At 68.4% G+C, this 17,329-nt stretch overlaps 4 protein-coding genes and 1 non-coding gene across 5 annotated transcripts; 4 read left to right on the top strand and 1 right to left on the bottom strand.

The window, feature by feature from the left end:
• Window positions 1-663: 663 nt before the first annotated feature.
• On the bottom strand, window positions 664-3,190 carry GET3 (guided entry of tail-anchored proteins factor 3, ATPase). The gene is made up of 7 exons (XM_069797380.1): window positions 3,015-3,190; window positions 2,516-2,663; window positions 2,291-2,439; window positions 2,041-2,191; window positions 1,844-1,951; window positions 1,320-1,517; window positions 664-1,048 (listed from the first exon to the last, which is right to left on the bottom strand). The coding sequence occupies exons 1-7, from the start codon at window positions 3,173-3,175 to the stop codon at window positions 917-919; spliced, it is 1,047 nt and encodes a 348-aa protein (XP_069653481.1). The 5' UTR covers window positions 3,176-3,190; the 3' UTR covers window positions 664-916.
• Window positions 3,191-3,375: 185 nt separating this feature from the next.
• TRIR (telomerase RNA component interacting RNase) lies at window positions 3,376-4,978 on the top strand. Its single transcript, XM_069797394.1, has 3 exons — window positions 3,376-3,663; window positions 4,384-4,461; window positions 4,561-4,978. Exons 1-3 carry the CDS (start codon window positions 3,421-3,423, stop codon window positions 4,666-4,668), a joined length of 429 nt encoding a protein of 142 aa, XP_069653495.1. The 5' UTR covers window positions 3,376-3,420; the 3' UTR covers window positions 4,669-4,978.
• Window positions 4,979-6,360: 1,382 nt separating this feature from the next.
• TNPO2 (transportin 2) lies at window positions 6,361-13,015 on the top strand. Its single transcript, XM_069797360.1, has 24 exons — window positions 6,361-6,799; window positions 7,103-7,178; window positions 7,366-7,515; window positions 7,581-7,687; window positions 7,754-7,887; window positions 8,414-8,495; window positions 8,590-8,712; window positions 8,797-8,915; window positions 9,005-9,065; window positions 9,324-9,489; window positions 9,613-9,765; window positions 9,853-10,078; window positions 10,289-10,460; window positions 10,686-10,772; window positions 10,868-10,975; window positions 11,065-11,223; window positions 11,317-11,404; window positions 11,519-11,617; window positions 11,706-11,801; window positions 11,907-11,982; window positions 12,069-12,168; window positions 12,454-12,528; window positions 12,628-12,759; window positions 12,861-13,015. The coding sequence occupies exons 1-23, from the start codon at window positions 6,701-6,703 to the stop codon at window positions 12,733-12,735; spliced, it is 2,664 nt and encodes an 887-aa protein (XP_069653461.1). The 5' UTR covers window positions 6,361-6,700; the 3' UTR covers window positions 12,736-12,759; window positions 12,861-13,015.
• Window positions 9,185-9,251, top strand: LOC138687947 (small nucleolar RNA SNORD41). The gene has a single exon (XR_011326994.1). It is a non-coding gene; the product is annotated as a small nucleolar RNA SNORD41 (small nucleolar RNA).
• Window positions 13,016-13,753: 738 nt separating the features above from the next.
• Window positions 13,754-17,196, top strand: FBXW9 (F-box and WD repeat domain containing 9). Its single transcript, XM_069797369.1, has 11 exons — window positions 13,754-13,935; window positions 14,300-14,677; window positions 15,064-15,203; window positions 15,290-15,418; window positions 15,536-15,648; window positions 15,735-15,826; window positions 15,915-16,063; window positions 16,205-16,318; window positions 16,410-16,499; window positions 16,604-16,669; window positions 16,909-17,196. Exons 1-11 carry the CDS (start codon window positions 13,842-13,844, stop codon window positions 16,981-16,983), a joined length of 1,440 nt encoding a protein of 479 aa, XP_069653470.1. The 5' UTR covers window positions 13,754-13,841; the 3' UTR covers window positions 16,984-17,196.
• Window positions 17,197-17,329: the final 133 nt, after the last annotated feature.

Genomic DNA, 17,329 nt, shown 5'->3' on the forward strand with positions numbered 1-17,329 from the left:
ACACATGCCTGGGTCCCCTGGAGGAGGAGGGGGGGGAAGGCCGGACGCCTGGGTCCTTCCCCTGTAACCCCCAGGGGAGCGGCCACTCTGGTTTGGCAAGTCCTGAGCCCACCCCCTCCCTGGGGGGGAAACTGAGGCAGGGTTGGGGTGGGGGGGGTTGGTGGCCCAAACGCTTGGGTCCCCCCCCGGGCTGGCCTGGCTCCGGCCCCACGGCCTCGTGCCAGCAGCGGGGTCGCAGGGACAGATCACAGCGGGACATGGGACATGGGGCCAGACCTGTGTGGGGTGGGGGGGGGCCATCGCCATGCAGCCCCCACAAAACGCTAGAGCCCGGCTGCTGCAGCCCCGTCATCCCCCCCTGGGACCCAGGTGTCTGGGCCCCAACCTCCCCTGCTGCAGACCCCCCCCACCACCACGCTGGGGAGCCCGGCGTCCGGGCTGCCCCCCTCCCCCTCCCCGTGCCCCGTTAATCCGCCTCGAGCGCTAATGAGGGTCCCCGCGTCCCGCCAGGCCTGGTGCCAGCCAGTGTTGACGTCACCCCCCCAGTGCCAGGCTGAGCCCCGCGGCCCCCAGAGGACCCAGGTGTCCAGGACCCCTCCCCCTCCAAGTGCCACGCAGTGAACACAGGCGTCCAGGCCCCCCAAAACACCCAAGAGCCGCCTCTCCGCTTCCCGAGTTTATTATTTACACGAGGTCCCCTGGGGGGTCCCGTCTCTGCCCCCCCGGCCTGGGGGGGACAGACAGGGAGGGAGGGGGAATAGAGCAGCCCGGGGAGGGGGCCGCGGTGCTGGTTGGCTGCAGCCTGGAGGTGGGGGCTGCGTGCGGGGTGGGGGGGATGTGTGGGCAGAGCCATCCTGCCCCTCCTGGGGGGGGGAAATAAATATCGGCTGCCCCCCCCCCGGGGGGCGTGGGCGGGCTATTTGGGGCTGGGGGGCTGGTAGGGGTCCAGCAGGAGGGAGGAGAAGGTGTTCACTTTGTCGGCCCCCCGCACCTCGTGGGGCAGCAGTGGCAGCTTCACGATGTGGAAATCCTCGTACAGGTCCTCCATCTGTGGGGAGAGTGGGCCAGGGGGCAGGGAACCAGGCATCCAGGCCCCCAAACCCCCACAGCACCCCCCCCATGGCCTTGGGGAGGGTCCCAGACATCCGGGCTCCCCAAATTCCACCACCCAAGATCCCCTCCCCTTCCAGAGCCAGACAGGGTCCCAGGCGTCTGGGCTCCCCAAAAGTTAATGCCCGCCCTGACCCCCTCCCAGGCTCCCCAAACTCAGCCCCCCAGCCCCCGCCGCTGCGCCATGGACCCCCGCATCAGGGCGGTACCTGGTCGAGATACTTGGCCTGGATCTTGTGCCGGGCCTCGCACATCTTGCAGGGCCGCTGTGGGTCGGGGAAGACGAGCTGGTTCACCACAATGTTGTGGGTGTCAATGCGGCACTTGGCCAGCTCCTGGATCAGCCGCTCAGTCTCGTAGAGCGAGAGGAACTCGGCGATGCACACGCAGATGAACGTTGTCTGCTCCTGCCGAACCCAGCCCCCACACCACACTTAGCGTGACACCACAACACCACGGTCGGCGACACTGGTCTCAGGGTGACACCGCTCTCAGCATCCCCTCAGCAGACCCAGCTGTCCGGCACAGAGACCCTGGAGGGATCCCTGCCCGGCCCCGCGGCGGAGGATTCCCCACAGGAATGCGCACGGGCCAGCTTGGCCACATCCCTGTCCCCCTTCTGTTGACCCCATCCCTCTCCCAGCGTCCCCACTCCCCTACTTGGCATCCCCGTCCCTCTCCTGGCATCCCGATGCCCCCCAGAGGAGCCTCCCTGCCCCACTGGTGGCCTTACCGGGTCCTTGAACTGCTCGCTGACGGAGCGGATGACGGGCAGCGTCTCCTCCAGCTTGGAGGCCAGCTGGTCAGCATTCATGTCCCCCAGCCCCAGCATGTTGCACATCTGGGGAAGGTGGCGGTGAGATCCATCCCCTGAGGCCACACATGCCATCCACCCCACGGGGGTCCTGTCCCCACAGCCCCCGTCCTCACCTGGGAGATGAAGGGGCTGATCTGGTTCTTGATCTGCATGAGGCGGCCCAAGCCCCGCTCCACGATGGTGGGGAAATTGAGCAGCCGCAGCGTATGGCCAGTGGGTGCCGTGTCAAAGACCACCACCGAGAAGTTCATGCCCTTCACCAGCCTGCGGGGCCAGCGGGGGGGGGGGAGGGTGTCAGCAGGGTCACGACCCCAAAAATCAGCCCCCGACAGGCCCCCCCCAGCCCCATACAGCTCCGCTCACCTCATCACCTCAGCGTAGCTCATGGCCTCGTCGATGCCGGGGAAGGCGCTCATGGCCTCTTGCATCATTTTCTTGCCCATGCTCAGCATGTTGTCCTCCTCAAAGAACTCGTCGGGCAGCTCCGCCACCCCCAGGCTGGGGTCGATCTCCTGTCGGGGTTCGGAGGGTGAGAGGGGCCATGGCGGGGGCAGGGGGGGCGGGCTCTCGCCTCCGTCCCAGACTCACCATGGCGAAGAGGTTGTCATAGCCTTTGACTTTGGTGGGGACCTTGGAGAACTTCTGGTCGAAGGCGTCAGAGATGTTGTGTGCAGGGTCGGTGGAGATGATGAGGACACTCTCCCGCACCTTTGAGAGCTGCACGGCCAGGCTGCAGCTGGGGGGGACAGCAGTGACGGCGGGGGGGGGGCTGCTGCCGGCGGGGGTCCCGGTGGCCTCCCTGGCTGGGGAGCTGCTCCCCCTCCCCCGCCACGGCCCCTCGCGCGGGGGTGGCCCCACCGAGGACTGGTTCTGCCTTCTGCCCGAGGGGCTCCAGCTCAATTCCGCCCCCTGCCCCGAGGCGCTCCGATTGCATGTGTCCCATCCCCCCTCCCGCCAGGTGGTCTGCTCCGGTTCCCCCACCCCAGGATAGCCGGGTTCAATCCCCCCCCCCCGCCCCGGGGGCCCGATCCTACCCCATCCCGGCGCGATCCCCACCCCCCGGGGGCCCGGCCCGGCCCCGCCGCACCTGCAGGTGGTCTTGCCCACGCCGCCCTTCCCGCCCACGAAGATCCACTTGAGGCTCCGCTGCTCGATAATGTTCGCCAGCGTCGGCTCCAGCGGCTCCACGTCGGGCGCGTCCTCGAACTCCTCCGCCTCCGGCCCCCACCCGCCCGCCGCCGCCGCCATCTTCCGCCGCGCCGCCGCGCCGCCGGCCCGCCCGCGCCCTCATTGGTCGCCGCCCCGCCGCGCTGTCGCGCCCCCTGCGGCGGATTGGCGGCCGCGCCTGGCGATCCGGCGGGGGGCGGGACAGCGCGGCGAGCGACCCGCGCGTTGCCAGGCAACGCCGCCCCGACGGCCGTCGCGCTGACGTCATCTCCCAGCGCCGCGCACTTCCCGGCGTCCCCCGCGGCGCGGCGTTAGCGGCGGACAAGATGGAGGCGCACGGCGAGGAAGGGGAGGCCCCGTCGCCGCCGCCCGGGCCTGGCGGCGGCGTGAACGTCTTCGCCAACGACGGCAGCTTCCTGGAGCTCTTCAAGCGGAAGATGGAGGCGGAGCAGCAGCGGGAGCGTGAGGCGGCGGCGGCAGCGGCGGCCGCGGAGGCCCCCGGCGGCGCCGGGCCTGGCCCGCACCGCCCGTCCGACGGCTCGAAGAGGAGCGGCGGCGCCCTCAGCTTCGTAAGGATGCGGGGCCCGCGGCCTCCTCCCGCTCCCGCCGGCCCTGCTGCTGCCCGGCCTGCCCGCCCGCCGCGGCAGCCCCGGCTGAGGGTTTCGCGGGGGTACCAGGGCCCTCGGGCTGGCTCCGGGGGTGGCGGCGGCTTCTTCCTGGCAGCGGCGGCCTGCCGCGGGAGAGCTTCCCCGGGCGAGCCGGTTCCCCGGGCGTGAGTGCAGGCCCCGGTTTTGCCAGCGGCACCTCCTGGGAGCGGGGCCGGGACTGGGACCGGGGCCCTCAGCGGGGCTGGCGGCCCCGGGGCCCGGGCCCTGGAGCTCCGCGGGCACCTGTGGTCGCCGAGCTGGGGGGGCACGTCCCGGGGGGGCCACGCCGCTGCTTTCTGGAGCGGTCCTGGGGGCACCTCAGTGCTGTTCGGGGCTTCCTGTCGTGCTGCCTTTTGGTTTTGGGTTTTTCTTGTCTCTTCTTGAACCACATCAAACTGCACCAAAATCCTCCATTCCTGGGGAATGGGGGCGGCTTCAGCTGCTCCAACACCACTGTTCCCCGGGGGACGTCACCCCTGCCCTAGGGGACGGCAGGAGCAGGGTCCCCGCGGTGCTGCCCGCCGCGGACGGACGGACGGCTGCCGGCTGGGGTCTGACGGACGTCCCTCCTGTTCCGTTGTGCAGGGGGCGGCGCGGTCCCCGCGGCGCGCGTAACGGTGGCAGTTCTGTCCCTTCCCCCAGGTGGGCAGGCGGCGAGGGGGGAACAAGCTGGCCCTGAAGACGGGAGTGGTGGCCAAGAAGCAAAAGACGGACGAGGAGGTGGGTGTCCCCGGACTCCCGACGGCTCCTGGGGGGACATGCGGTGCTGCCGGGGGGTGCCGCGCTCACCGACCTTGTTTTCCCCTTGTTTCCTTGCAGGTGTTGACGAGTAAAGGCGACGCCTGGGCCAAGTACATGGCGGAGGTGAAAAAGTACAAGGCGCATCAGTGCAGCGACGACGACAAAACCCGGCCCCTGGTGAAATAGCGCCCGCGCCCGGACTCGCCCCTGTATATACTTATTTAAGGGCGGGGGAGGCGCTGGCCCCGCCCCTTTTATATCTATAAATACCGATCGCGCGCCCAGGGCCGCCGCTTCTGCCCCGCCGGCAACCAGGACTTGACGCCGGCCGGCAAACTGCCGCCGCTGCCGCCTGCTGGGACCCGTCGCCACTCCTCCCCCCACCCGGCCCCTGTGTGGGGGGGTGGTTTTGGGGTAGAAGGCGGAGAAACGGGGAGGGGAGAGGCGGGATCGGAGGGGCCGCTGTCGCAGCATTAAAGACCTCGGAGATTTCGGAGCTGCCGAGCGACTTGTGGGTGTTTTTGGGGAAGGGGCCACCCCCCACACTGTTACCCCGGGTTTGGGGGTCTCCTGGTGTTTGGGGGTGAGACGCTGAGACTGCTGTGATGGGGTGACACAACCTACCCCATGCTGTCACCTGCTGGGGGGGTACAGCCTCCCCTGGCCATGACACCGACTGACTCTGAGGCTTCCAGCTGTCAACTCTTTATTTACCACCCCCCCCAGCGCCAAACTTTCACCATTATTGGCTTTTTTCCCCCCAGTAAAGCTGGGGGGGGGGGATTGGGACCTGCAGCCTATGCCACCCCTCCGGTGTGTGGGGGGGGCAGGCGGGGCCGGGCCCTCCTGGGGCAAACTCCAGCAGATGACCCTGACGGGTTTGTGGTCCCAGTTCCCCCGTGCGCTGCGATCGCTCCGGTTCACCCATCCAGCGCACCCTGACTCCCCAGTCCGCCCAGTGCTTCCCCGACCTGGCGGGACCCGGCTGGCGCCGCCCACCCGGCGCTGAGCAGGGGGGAGGCTGCCGGCGGGGGCGTCCTTCGCTCCCTTGGTCGGGTGTGCGCGGGGGAGGCCTTCCTCCCCCGGCAGTGGTACGGCCCGCGCCGCGGGGCGCGCTGGGAGTTCGAGTCCGGCGTTGCAGTGCAGAGGGGGTAACTCTGCGCATGCGCGCAGCAGCACCGCCCTTTCCCCATGTGGCCCCGCCTCCGGCCCACGTGACGCGGCGCTGTCCTTCCCGCGCGTTCACGTGGTGCCCGCGGCGGGGCGGACGGTGGCCGGCGGGGGTCAGCGCCCGCGTGCCGCGCTCCCTCCCTCCGGGCAGCGCCGGTGCCCCGCGGCTGCGCGAGGCCGCCCTGAGCCCCCGCCCCCGACCGTCCCCCCTCCCCCGAGTGCCGGGATCCCCCCCCCCGGCAGGTACGGGCCCAGCAGGAACGCGGGGGTGGCGGGGAAATCGGCGCGCGGCCTGGCGGGCGGGGGAGGCCCGGCCGGGACCGGGGTGGGGTGGGGGGTGGGGGGGTGAAGGAGACCGCGGGGGGGGGGGGCGGCTGAGGGGGTAATTGGGGACTGAGGGGGGTCATTAGGGGTGCAGGGGGGCAAGCCGGGGCCGGGGGGGGGGGCTGCGGTGGGGCGGGGGAGGAAAGGGTCTGTGCCGCGGGGGGGGACTGCCGATGGCGGCGGGGGAGGAGGGGTACGGGGCCGAGAGGATCAAACCGGGGAGGTGGGGGGGGGGAGCTGGGCTGGGAAGCAAACGGGGGTGCGGGGGGAGGCCCGCTGGGGTGGGGGTGCTGGCACGGCCGGGGGCGTTCGTAGTCTCGGGGGGGGGCAGTAGGCGGGATATCGGTCCTCCTCCATGTCCCCCTGTGCGTCCACCCCCTCCCGCCCCGCCGCCCCGCGCTTTTACCGGGGCATCCCCGTCCCCACGTGCGCGGCGCGTCCCCGCCGCCGTCCTCCCGCCCCCGCTGCCGCGTGGACGGGGCCCGCTGCGCCTCCGGCCGCGCTGATGGGGGGGCCGCTATGCCTCACACACACACACAGCCCCCCGCGGGAAGCGTGTTCGTCCCGGGGGCGTCCCCCCGCGGCCGCTGCTTGCAGCCGGCGCTGCCGGTAGATCGCTGTTCTGCTTCCCCCGCCTTCCCCGCCCCCGCAGGGATCTGGGGTTTGTGCCCCCCCACTTCCACCCCAGCCGGTGACCCCCAGGACCCCCCCACCCCCAGTCGCCATGGACTGGCAGCCGGACGAGCAGGGCCTGCAGCAGGTCCTGCAGCTGCTGAAGGACTCGCAGTCTCCCAACACAGCCACGCAGCGCGTCGTGCAGGACGTATCCTGAGGTGGGGGGCTGGGACCTCTGGGGAGGGGGGGACTTGGGGGCGGCACACACATGTGCCTATCCCCATTTGAGCCGGGGAAAGAAGAATTGGGGATTTCCTCTGTTAACGGGGTCAGTAGCCACAGGAGACCAGGCCGGCTTGAGCTCCAGAGGGGCTGGACCTGGGGAACGGGGCGGGGGGGGGGGCCTGGGGTTCGGCCACATTAATCCGGGACAGCATTCCTGTCCCTGTTCTTGTCGCGGGGCAGCGTCCCCATCCCCGTCCTCGTCCCAGTCCTTAACCGCCTGGGGCAGAAGCTGAAGCAGCTGAACCAATTCCCCGACTTCAACAATTACCTGATCTTCGTGCTTACACGGCTCAAGTCTGAAGGTGGGTTGCTCTGCGGCCAGTGGGGGGGGGGTTTGGGGTCTGCTGGGTCCCAGGAGGGTGGCAGAGGCATTTGGGGGGTGGCAGAGGTGGATGCAGGAGCTGAGCCTGCCTGTTTCAGGCTCAGGGAGGTAGAAGGGGAGAGGATGAATGTTGCAGCCCCCCCTTAACAACTCACGCCCCCCCCCAGATGAGCCAACACGCTCGCTCAGCGGCCTGATCCTGAAGAACAATGTCAAGGCGCACTACCAGAGCTTCCCCCAGCCTGTGGCCGAGTTCATCAAGCAGGAGTGTCTCAACAACATCGGGGATGCATCCTCCCTCATCCGGGCCACCATCGGTGAGACGGGGCAGGGGCCCCCCCGGGGACCCTCAGCCCTCCCCGCGCTAACGACCCGTCCACAGGCATCCTCATCACCACCATCGCCTCCAAGGGGGAGCTGCAGATGTGGCCGGAGCTGCTGCCGCAGCTCTGCAACCTGCTCAACTCGGAGGACTACAACACATGCGAGGTGCGCGGGGCCGGCTGGGGGGTCCGGGGGGGCTGCGACCAGCTCTGACGCCCCTCTGGCGCGCAGGGGGCGTTCGGGGCCCTGCAGAAGATCTGCGAGGACTCCTCTGAGCTCCTGGACAGCGATGCGCTCAACCGGCCGCTCAACGTCATGATCCCCAAGTTCCTCCAGTTCTTCAAGCACTGCAGCCCTAAGATCAGGTATGTGTATGCTGGACCGGGGGGACACGTGTCCCCCTGCAGTCCCACGGTTGGGTGCAGAGGGGTTGGGGGGGGGCCAGCCGGGTGGGAATGTTGGGGGGCTGTGGCCAGAGCTATTATATGGCTGTTCAATGAGGTGGGAGCTGTTCCTGTGCCCCCTGCCACTGGTTGTGGTTTGCCTCGGGGTCCCCTTGTCTCTGTCCCTCCCTGCGATGGGTGGTCTGGCTCTTATCTGTACCTGCACTGGGCTGACATGGGGATTTGGGCCCCCCCCAGGCTGGGCAGCTCCAGCTCAGCCCATCCCCATGTCCCCACATCATCCCATGGGAAGCCTGTGTGTGTGTGTTCCCAAGTCTGGACTGGGACAAGAGATTATTCAGCCCAGAGCACATTTCTCTCTCGTGAGTTAATTCAGTGCTGGGAGTCCAGGAGGGGCAGGTGGCTGGGCTGAACCCCCCTCCTGGCTTTGCATCGTTAGCTAACGAGCCTGCCAGACCACCCCCCGCCATGGTCTGTCTCCCCCCAGGTCCCACGCCATCGCCTGTGTCAACCAGTTCATCATGGACCGGGCTCAGGCGCTGATGGAGAACATTGACACCTTCATCGAGGTGAGCAGCTGGGTGGGGGGAACCCCTGGGAGCCCCCCTGGCATGGCCCCGAGGGCAGACGCCAGTAAATGGGCTCGTGTGTCCCCCCCCACAGCACCTCTTTGCTCTGGCGGTGGACGAGGACCCCGAGGTGCGGAAGAATGTGTGCCGCGCGCTGGTGATGCTGCTGGAGGTCCGCATCGACCGCCTCATCCCTCACATGCACAGCATCATCCAGGTGAGGCAGAGAGGCCAGGTGGGTGTCCCTGGGACCCCCAGACAGGTGAGCTGGGGGGCTGACGTGCCCCCCTGCCCCCTGCAGTACATGCTGCAGCGGACACAGGACAGCGACGAGAACGTGGCGCTGGAGGCCTGCGAGTTCTGGCTGACGCTGGCCGAGCAGCCCATCTGCAAGGAGGTGCTGACCTCCCACCTGGTGCAGTGAGTGCTCGGGACGGCCCCTTCTCGTCCCCTGGCCCCCCCCGACCTGCCCCCCAGCCCCTCAATTCCCCCCTTTGCTCTCCCCCCAGGCTCATCCCCATCCTGGTGAATGGCATGAAGTACTCGGAGATTGACATCATCCTGCTCAAGGTACGAGGTCAGGGTGAGAATGTCAGAGTGCCTGGCTCCCCATCCCTCCTCCAGCTCTCGGGGGCTGGTACTGGTTAACTGGAGGGACTGGGGCAAGGCAGGAGCTGCCCCGAGACCTTCTGGACATGATGACAGATTCAGAGCTGATGCCGGTGATGGCTGTTGTGTTCGTACTGTCTGATCCATGGGGGCCAGGGGTCCCTGGGATGGGAGGTTGGGAGTCTCCGTGGTGCGACGTGATGTCCCCTGTCCCTGCAGGGTGATGTGGAGGAGGACGAGGCCATTCCTGACAGCGAGCAGGACATCAAGCCCCGCTTCCACAAGTCCCGCACGGTGACACTGCAGCACGAGGAGGAACGGCCACAGGACCCTGATGACACGGAGGATGAAGATGATGACGACACGCTCTCAGACTGGAACCTGAGTATGGGCTCGCTAGGGGTCCTGGCCACAGCTTTGGGCTCTGGTGAACCCTGGGGGTTACCCCGAGGTGAGATGGTGCCTGTTTGGGAGGGATTAACCCCAATCCCTCTTGCCTGCCCGGCAGGGAAGTGCTCAGCTGCCGCGCTGGACGTCCTGGCCAATGTCTTCCGGGAAGAGCTGCTCCCCCACCTCCTCCCACTGCTTAAGGAGCTCCTCTTCCACCCCGAGTGGGTCATCAAGGAGTCAGGCATCCTCGTTCTGGGGGCCATCGCGGAAGGTGGGTGCCACGCTGCCTGCAATGGGCTGTCCCCAAGCCACCGCCGTGCCGGCGCTGGGGGTCTCTGAGCCTCCCTGTGCCCTCCAGGCTGCATGCAGGGCATGGTGCCCTACCTGCCGGAGCTGATCCCCCACCTCATCCAATGCCTGTCGGACAAGAAGGCGCTGGTGCGCTCCATCGCCTGCTGGACCCTGAGCCGCTACGCCCACTGGGTGGTCAGCCAGCCCCCTGACATGTACCTCAAGCCCCTCATGACCGAGCTGCTCAAGCGCATCCTCGACAGCAACAAGCGGGTGCAGGAGGCAGCGTGCAGGTAAGGGCTGGGGGACAATTTGGGACCGCCTGTGGCATTTTTTGGGCAGGATCTGCTGGATCTGAGCCCTTCTCTGGGCAGGATGATAAAATTGATGTGTTGAGTCACTGTGATGATGGCGTATTCGTACTGTCTGACCCAGAGTGGGGGCGTGCAGGGGGCTCGGCTCTGGCCCGGGGGGTGCTGCTGACCCTTTCTCCCCCCACCCAGCGCCTTTGCCACACTGGAGGAGGAGGCCTGCACGGAGCTGGTGCCGTACCTCAGCTTCATCCTGGACACGCTGGTCTTCGCCTTCGGCAAGTACCAGCACAAGAACCTGCTGATCCTCTATGATGCCATCGGGACCCTCGCTGACTCTGTGGGGCATCACCTCAACCAGCCGGTACGATATGGGGGGGGGCCCCATCCTGGTGGTCCTCTCGCTCCCCACGGTGCCCCAGCCCGGGACCGGTGATGACAAGTGACAACAGACATTCGAATCCCGAACCCGCAGTGTGGATCTCTCTGGTCTGATGGTCCCTGGGCTGAGGGGGAGCGGCCCTGTGCCCCCCACATCCCCCCCCTTGTGTCCCCCCCGCTGTGACAGCCTCTCTACCCCGGGGTGCAGGAATACATCCAGAAGCTGATGCCTCCGCTCATCCAGAAGTGGAACGAACTGAAGGACGAGGACAAGGACCTCTTCCCGCTGCTGGAGGTGAGCCGTGGGGTGCAGAGGGTGGTGGCGGGGGGGGGGGTGTCTGTCCCCTTTGCCTCCTCCCACCCCCCTGCTGTCCCCCCCCCTGCCCGCAGTGCCTGTCCTCGGTGGCCACCGCCCTGCAGAGCGGCTTTCTGCCCTACTGCGAGCCTGTCTACCAGCGCTGCGTCACCCTGGTCCAGAAGACGCTGGCTCAGGCCATGGTGAGCCGCGGCCCCCACCTTCCCCGGGTGCTGTGGGGTGTGCCCCCCCCACCGTGGGGTGACCATGCCTCTCCCCACCTTCCCCACAGATGTACAACCAGCACCCCGAGCAGTATGAGGCCCCCGACAAGGACTTCATGATCGTGGCCCTGGACCTGCTGAGTGGTTTGGCCGAGGGTCTCGGCTGCCACGTGGAGCAGCTGGTGGCTCGCAGCAACATCATGACACTGCTCTTCCAGTGCATGCAGGTGAGGGCCCCCCCTCGGGACCCCCCCCTCCTGGCCTGGGGGCTGCCGGGACCCTCCGCGGTGCTCACCCCCATCCCTGCCTGCTCCCCGCAGGACACCATGCCTGAGGTGCGGCAGAGCTCCTTCGCTCTCCTGGGCGACCTCACCAAGGCCTGCTTTGTGCACGTCAAGCCCTGCATCGGTAGGTGCCAGGGCTGCGGGGGTACCCCTGGGAGAGGGGTGGCAAAGCAGGGGGACCCTGAAAGGATGTGATGGCCGGGGGGGGGGCCCTGCCGCTGACCCTGCTTCCCCCTAGCCGAGTTCATGCCTATCCTGGGCACCAACCTCAACCCCGAGTTCATCTCCGTCTGCAACAACGCAACCTGGGCCATCGGGGAGATCTGCATGCAGATGGGTGAGTTTTGTTCGTGTGTGTCCCCGGCCCCACAGGCGCTCAGCTGAGCCCCCCCACCCTGACAAACCCCCCCATCCCCTCCCGGCAGGGGCGGAGATGCAGCCCTATGTCCAGATGGTGCTGAACAACCTGGTGGAGATCATCAACCGCCCCAACACCCCCAAAACCCTCCTGGAGAACACGGGTGAGGCTGGGGGGGGGGCACAGCGGGACCCCAAGGCAGGGGGTGCTGTTTGCGGGGGGGGGGCCTGCCGTGCACAGCCCCCCAAACCTCTCCCTCTGCCCGCAGCCATCACCATTGGCCGCCTGGGCTTCGTCTGCCCGCAGGAGGTGGCCCCCATGCTGCAGCAATTCATCCGGCCTTGGTGAGTTTGGGGGGGGCTGTTCTGGGGGTCCCCATGTCCTCCTGGGAAGGGGGGGTCGCTGAACCCCAATTCCCCCCCCCCTCAAGGTGCACATCCCTCCGTAACATCCGAGACAACGAGGAGAAGGACTCTGCTTTCCGTGGCATCTGTGTGATGATCGGCGTGAACCCCGGAGGGGTTGTGCAGGTATGGGGGGGGGCACCCAGCAGTTTTGGGGGGGTACCTAGCAGTTGGGGGGGGGGCACCTTAAGCCATGGGGGGGGGGCTCAGGGGCAGCCCCCAGAGGAGAAGATAAGGGGGGGGGACCTCAGCTTCAGCCTGGCTCTATGCAGAATGGGGGGGTCCCTGGGCCCAGGCCCCTCTCCCTATCACCCCCTGATTTTGTCCCTGTCACTCCCCCATTTTGCCCCCTTGTCATCCCCCACCCCGTGTGTCATACCCCACCCCGTGTGTCATCCTGCCCCCCCCCAGGACTTCATATTCTTCTGTGATGCCGTTGCATCCTGGGTGAGCCCCAAGGATGACCTGCGGGACATGTTCTATAAGGTCAGCTGGGAAAATGGGGGGAATTGGGGACCCCCCCATGCTGCGGGGCTGCTCAGCAGGGCCTCCCCCTCATTGTTAACCCCCCCTGCCCCGTGCCAGATCCTCCACGGCTTCAAGGACCAGGTGGGAGAGGAGAACTGGCAGCAGTTTTCGGAGCAGTTCCCGCCCCTGCTCAAGGACCGGCTGGCGGCGTTTTACGGGGTCTAGGCCAGGCGGAGGCACTGGAACCAGGTCTGGGAGGAGGGGGCAGCACCCCAAAATGGGGGGGGTAGACAAGTGGACCCCCCCCCAGCACGACAGACCCCCCCTGACCCCTCTCCCCTCTCTTACAGGTCGGCGCCGGGAGGCCGTCGGGACGGCGGCCGTGAGCGGGCGACCCCGCGCCGTGCCCGGGGGGGTTCGGGGGGGCGGGAGGAGCCGCGTGGGGGGGCCACGGCACGGTGCCCCACCACCACCATCACCCTGTCCCCAGCCGCCCCGGGGGGGGGGGGGGGGGGGCCCCGAGATCGGTTTCACCCCCGGGGGGGAGAAGGGGGGGAGGGACTGGGGGTGGGGGGGGGTCCATGGCAGCCGCGGGGGAGGGATGGACCCATGGCAGGGGCACCCCAAAACCCTGGGGGGAGGGGAAGCAAAAAACCGGGGCAAAAGGGTCCAAAAATGGGGTGGCCTGGGTGGGGGGCGGGGGCGACACCCCCCCCCCCCTTTTCCACTGTAGGATGTTCCTGTTCCCCCCCCCGCATGGTGCCCCCCCCCACCCCGTACCCATGCACACGTTTATGGAGATAAACCTATAGGAACATATAGAGCAGCCCCGGCCGGGGGGGCGCGGGGTGCCCCGGGGGGGGCGGGAGGGCCCCGGGGGGGGGCGGGGGGCCGGGGGGGCCGAGCCGCCGCCATTGTGCTTCGTCGTGAGCGAGTCGGTGCCACGTTTCTTGTGTTTTTTTCCCCGTTTTGTTCCGTTTTTTACCGTTTACAGGGCGGGGGGAGGGGCGGGGGGAGAGCGCCCCGCAGGGACCGCCGGGGGGGGGGGGGCGGGGAGGAGGCCGCGTCCTGGGGGGGGGCGGGCCCGGTTGAGCCGCGCCCCCTCGTTCCTGCTCGGCAAAGAGAGTCCGTTGTTGACCGTCCGCCGTCTCCGTGCCGTTTGTTCCCGCCGAGGGGGGGGGGGGTGTTGGGGGGGGGGGGGGTTTGTCACTTCCCCGCCCGGGGCCGCTGCCGCCCTTCGCGGTGGTTCGGCTGCTGCACGTGGCCCCCTTCCGGCGCCTTTGGATAACGTCACGACGAGCATCTCTCGCATTGGGCGAGGCGCCGGTCACATGGGGGCGGCGCGAAGCCGCCCGCGCGCCGGAAGCGGATCCCGCCGTGGCCGTGGCGACGGGACGCGGCGGGGCCGGGCCGGGCCGCGCCCCGGTACCGGGAGGGGGCTCGGGGGAACACCGGACCTTGCGGGGGCGGGGAAGGGGGGGGGCATGAAGTGAGGGCGGGAACGCGGCTGCGGGGGCTTTGATGACAGGGGCGGGGGGTCTCGGGTGTTGGGGCGGGTGCCGGTACCGGGAGTTCAGGGAGTACCTGGGTGTTGGGGTATCCTATTGGGGGGGGTCCGGGGGAGGGGGTGGTCACGGGGCTCTGGGGGTCCCGCTTTGGGGCGAATCCCGGTGTTATGGGCCGGGGGTGGGGGGCCGGTAACGGGGGGTGAGGGCCGTGCTCGGGGCGCGGGGGGGGACGGGGACCCCCGCCTCTGGGGTGTGGGAGGTGCTGACACCCCCACCCCCAGCCATGGAGGGGGCCCCCGCGCCCGACGACCCCGACCGGCAGGCGCAGGAGTACGTCAACCGACTGCGGGGCCCGGGGACCCCCCCAAGCCGGCCCCCGCCGCCCCCCGCCGCCCCGACCCCGGGACCCAGCCCCCCCGCTCCCCCCCCGCGTCCTCCCTCGGGGCTGAAAAGGCCGCCCCCGGGCGGGGGGGGCGCGGGGGGCCTGCTGGCACTGCCGCTGGAGCTGCTGCTGGAGATCTGCGGGTACCTGGGGGCGCGGGAGGTGCGGGGGGTCCTGCCCCACGTCTGCCGGGCGCTGCGGGAGGTGGCCCGGGACGCCGTGGCCTGGCGGCTCCGTCTGCAGCGCAGTGCCCGGGGCCCCTTCCCCGTCCTGGAAGGTGGGTCTGGGGGGGCGACCCGGACATTGTGTTTCCACGCGGGGGGGCTGGAGACCCCAAAACATTTCCCCATAGTGGGTTGGGGACATCCCTAATACTCCGTTTTCCCGGCTTTGCCGACCCCAAGGGGGCTGTGAGGTGCTGCAGAGGACGAATGTGGGGAGTTGGGGTCCCTCTTTGACCCCTGTGGCAAATTGAGGGCCCCCAGTGACCCCCCATTTCCCCATAACTCATGTCCCAGCGCCCCACGTCCCCCACTCTGCTGAACCTTGAGGTGGCTATGGAGCACTGTGTGAGGTGAAGAGGGCAGGTTAAGGACCCCCCCAATGCCCCAGATCCCCCCATCAGTTCAGGAGGCTGCCCCTGACCCCCCCGTTTCTCTGCAGAGGAGGGGTTCGACTGGTCGGCCGCCTGCGTGGACCTGGAGGAGCACCTGCAGCGCTGGGGGGGCGGCGGGACCCCCATGGAGCACTTCTCCCTGGACGAGGGACACTTTGCCTCCGTTGACTCCGTCCTTCTGCTGCAGGTGGGGCCAGGCTGGGCCTGGGGGGTTCCCCAGTTCTGGGGGGTGGTCCCCGTCTTACCTCTGTGTGTGTGTGTCCCAACTGGTAGGGAGGGACCCTCTGCGTTTCAGGCGCCCGCGACCGCAACGTCAACCTGTGGGACCTGCGGCAGCTGGGCCGGGCCCCTGGCAAGGTGCTGGTGAAGGCACTGGGCACCGAGCGCAACGGGACTCACAAGGTGGGGGGTGCAGCCATTATCCCCTCTCCTCGCGGCTCAGTTGCCCCCCTTGGGGAGCCGCTGGGGGGTCCTGGAGTGGTTTTGGGAGCGGTGGTGGGCTTGGGCTCTCCCTCGCAGGGCTGGGTCTGGTGTTTGGCCTCCCAAGAGAACAAGGTGTGCTCGGGCTCGTGGGACAGCACTGTGAAGCTGTGGGACCTGGAAGCCGAGGGGCAGCAGTTTGGGGAGATCAGGTAACAGCTGGGAGGGGCCCAGGGAGGCTTGGGGGGGGTCCCTGGGGTGAGGTTCTGGCTGAGCCCAGCCCTTCCCTCACCCCCAGGGAGAAGGCAGCTGTGCTGTGCCTATCCTACCGCCCCGACGTCCTTGTCACCGGGACGTATGACAAGACGGTGACTGTTTACGACCCGCGAGGTTGGTCCTGCCCGGGATGGGGGTTGTCCCTGGGATTGGGGGAGGTGCTGGGGGGGGGGCCTCTGGCTCAACCCCCCTCTGCTGTCAGCCGGCCAGGCTCTGGTGTGCAGCTACAAGCCCCATGCTAGCGCCGTTCTGTCCTTGGCGGCTGATGACCGGCTCATCGTGTCGGGCAGCGAGGACCGGACTCTTGTTGTCTTTGACCGACGGGGCGATGGGGTCCTTCAGCGGCTGCAGGTGGGTCCTGCTGCCCCCCAAAACGGGGGGGGATGGGGGACAGGGCTGGGGACTCCCTTCTCCATCACTGCTGCAGTTGGGGCCCTGAGATTTGGGGTGCAGCAGGATCTGCCCCCGCTAATGCTTATTCCTTCCTCCTAGCTGGAAAACTACCTGCTCTCCATGTCGTACCAGGGGACGCAGCTCTGGGCAGGGGACAACCACGGCCGAGTGTACGTCTTCAGGAACAGCACTGGCAGCTTCCAGCCCGCCCGGGTAGGGACCCCAAGGGGGTTGGGGGATGCAGGGGAGGGCTCAGGTGCCCCCCAGTGCCTCACGGTATGTTTTTACGTGCCCTCTCCTGCAGTACTTTGACGTGGGGCACCGGTTGCAGATCACGGGGCTCTGGCACTCGCTGGGGTCCCTCTATACCACGTCCACCGACAGGACGCTGCGGGTGAGGGTCCCTCTGTCCCCGTCACACAGTGCTGCGCTGGGGAGGGCCTGCTGACCCTTGTGTGGGGGGCTAGAGGACTGCGAACAGCTTTTGCTCTCTTGCAGATACACGTCCCTACAGACCCTCCCCGCACCATTTGCTCCTGGACGCATGACGACGTGCTTAATGGGGTAAGGAGGCACTTGCTCCCTTGCACACACGTGTGCACACACATCCGCTCGCACATGCGTGTGCAGGCATCCTGGCTCCCCCCAGTCTCGGTCCTGCCACAGCATCTGCTGTGCTGGTCCTTGCACTGGGGGCTCCCTGGGGTGGGGAAGTGTCCCCCTGGGTCAGGGGGTGTCCCCCCAGCAGGCCCCCTGCCCCGGAGGTGCCCCCCCCCCCCCGCTCCTCTCGACCTCCCCCCCAGATCAGCGTGGAGGGCGACGTGGTGGCAGCTGCCTCGGGAGGCCTCTCGGTCGAGGTGTGGAGGCTCCGGACCTGACATGCCGCTATGGCCACATGCTCACACTCTCACACTGCCTGGGAAGCGGGGCTGGGGGGGCTCCCCGGCGCCGGGGGGGGGGGTCTGTCTCCCGCCGGGCGCGGGGTCCCATCTGTGCCCCCCCCCGACATGGAGGAGACGGGCCCAGCCTTGGGCCCTTGGTGGGGCTGGAAGTTGCTGCCTGTTCATTGGTATTAAAAGGATTTGACTGGAGCGGAGGTTGCGTGTGCCGTCGTCGTCTTCCCCCCCCCCGCGGGGGCATCCGTGGTTTTGGGGCGAAGTTGGGCGGTTTGGGGGAGGTTTCGGGGTAACCGCCGTCCAGTGCCATCCCCGCAGGCGAGGCCCT

The sequence above is a fragment of the Haliaeetus albicilla genome, chromosome 11 (assembly GCF_947461875.1).
Source record: "Haliaeetus albicilla chromosome 11, bHalAlb1.1, whole genome shotgun sequence".
NCBI lineage: Eukaryota > Metazoa > Chordata > Aves > Accipitriformes > Accipitridae > Haliaeetus > Haliaeetus albicilla.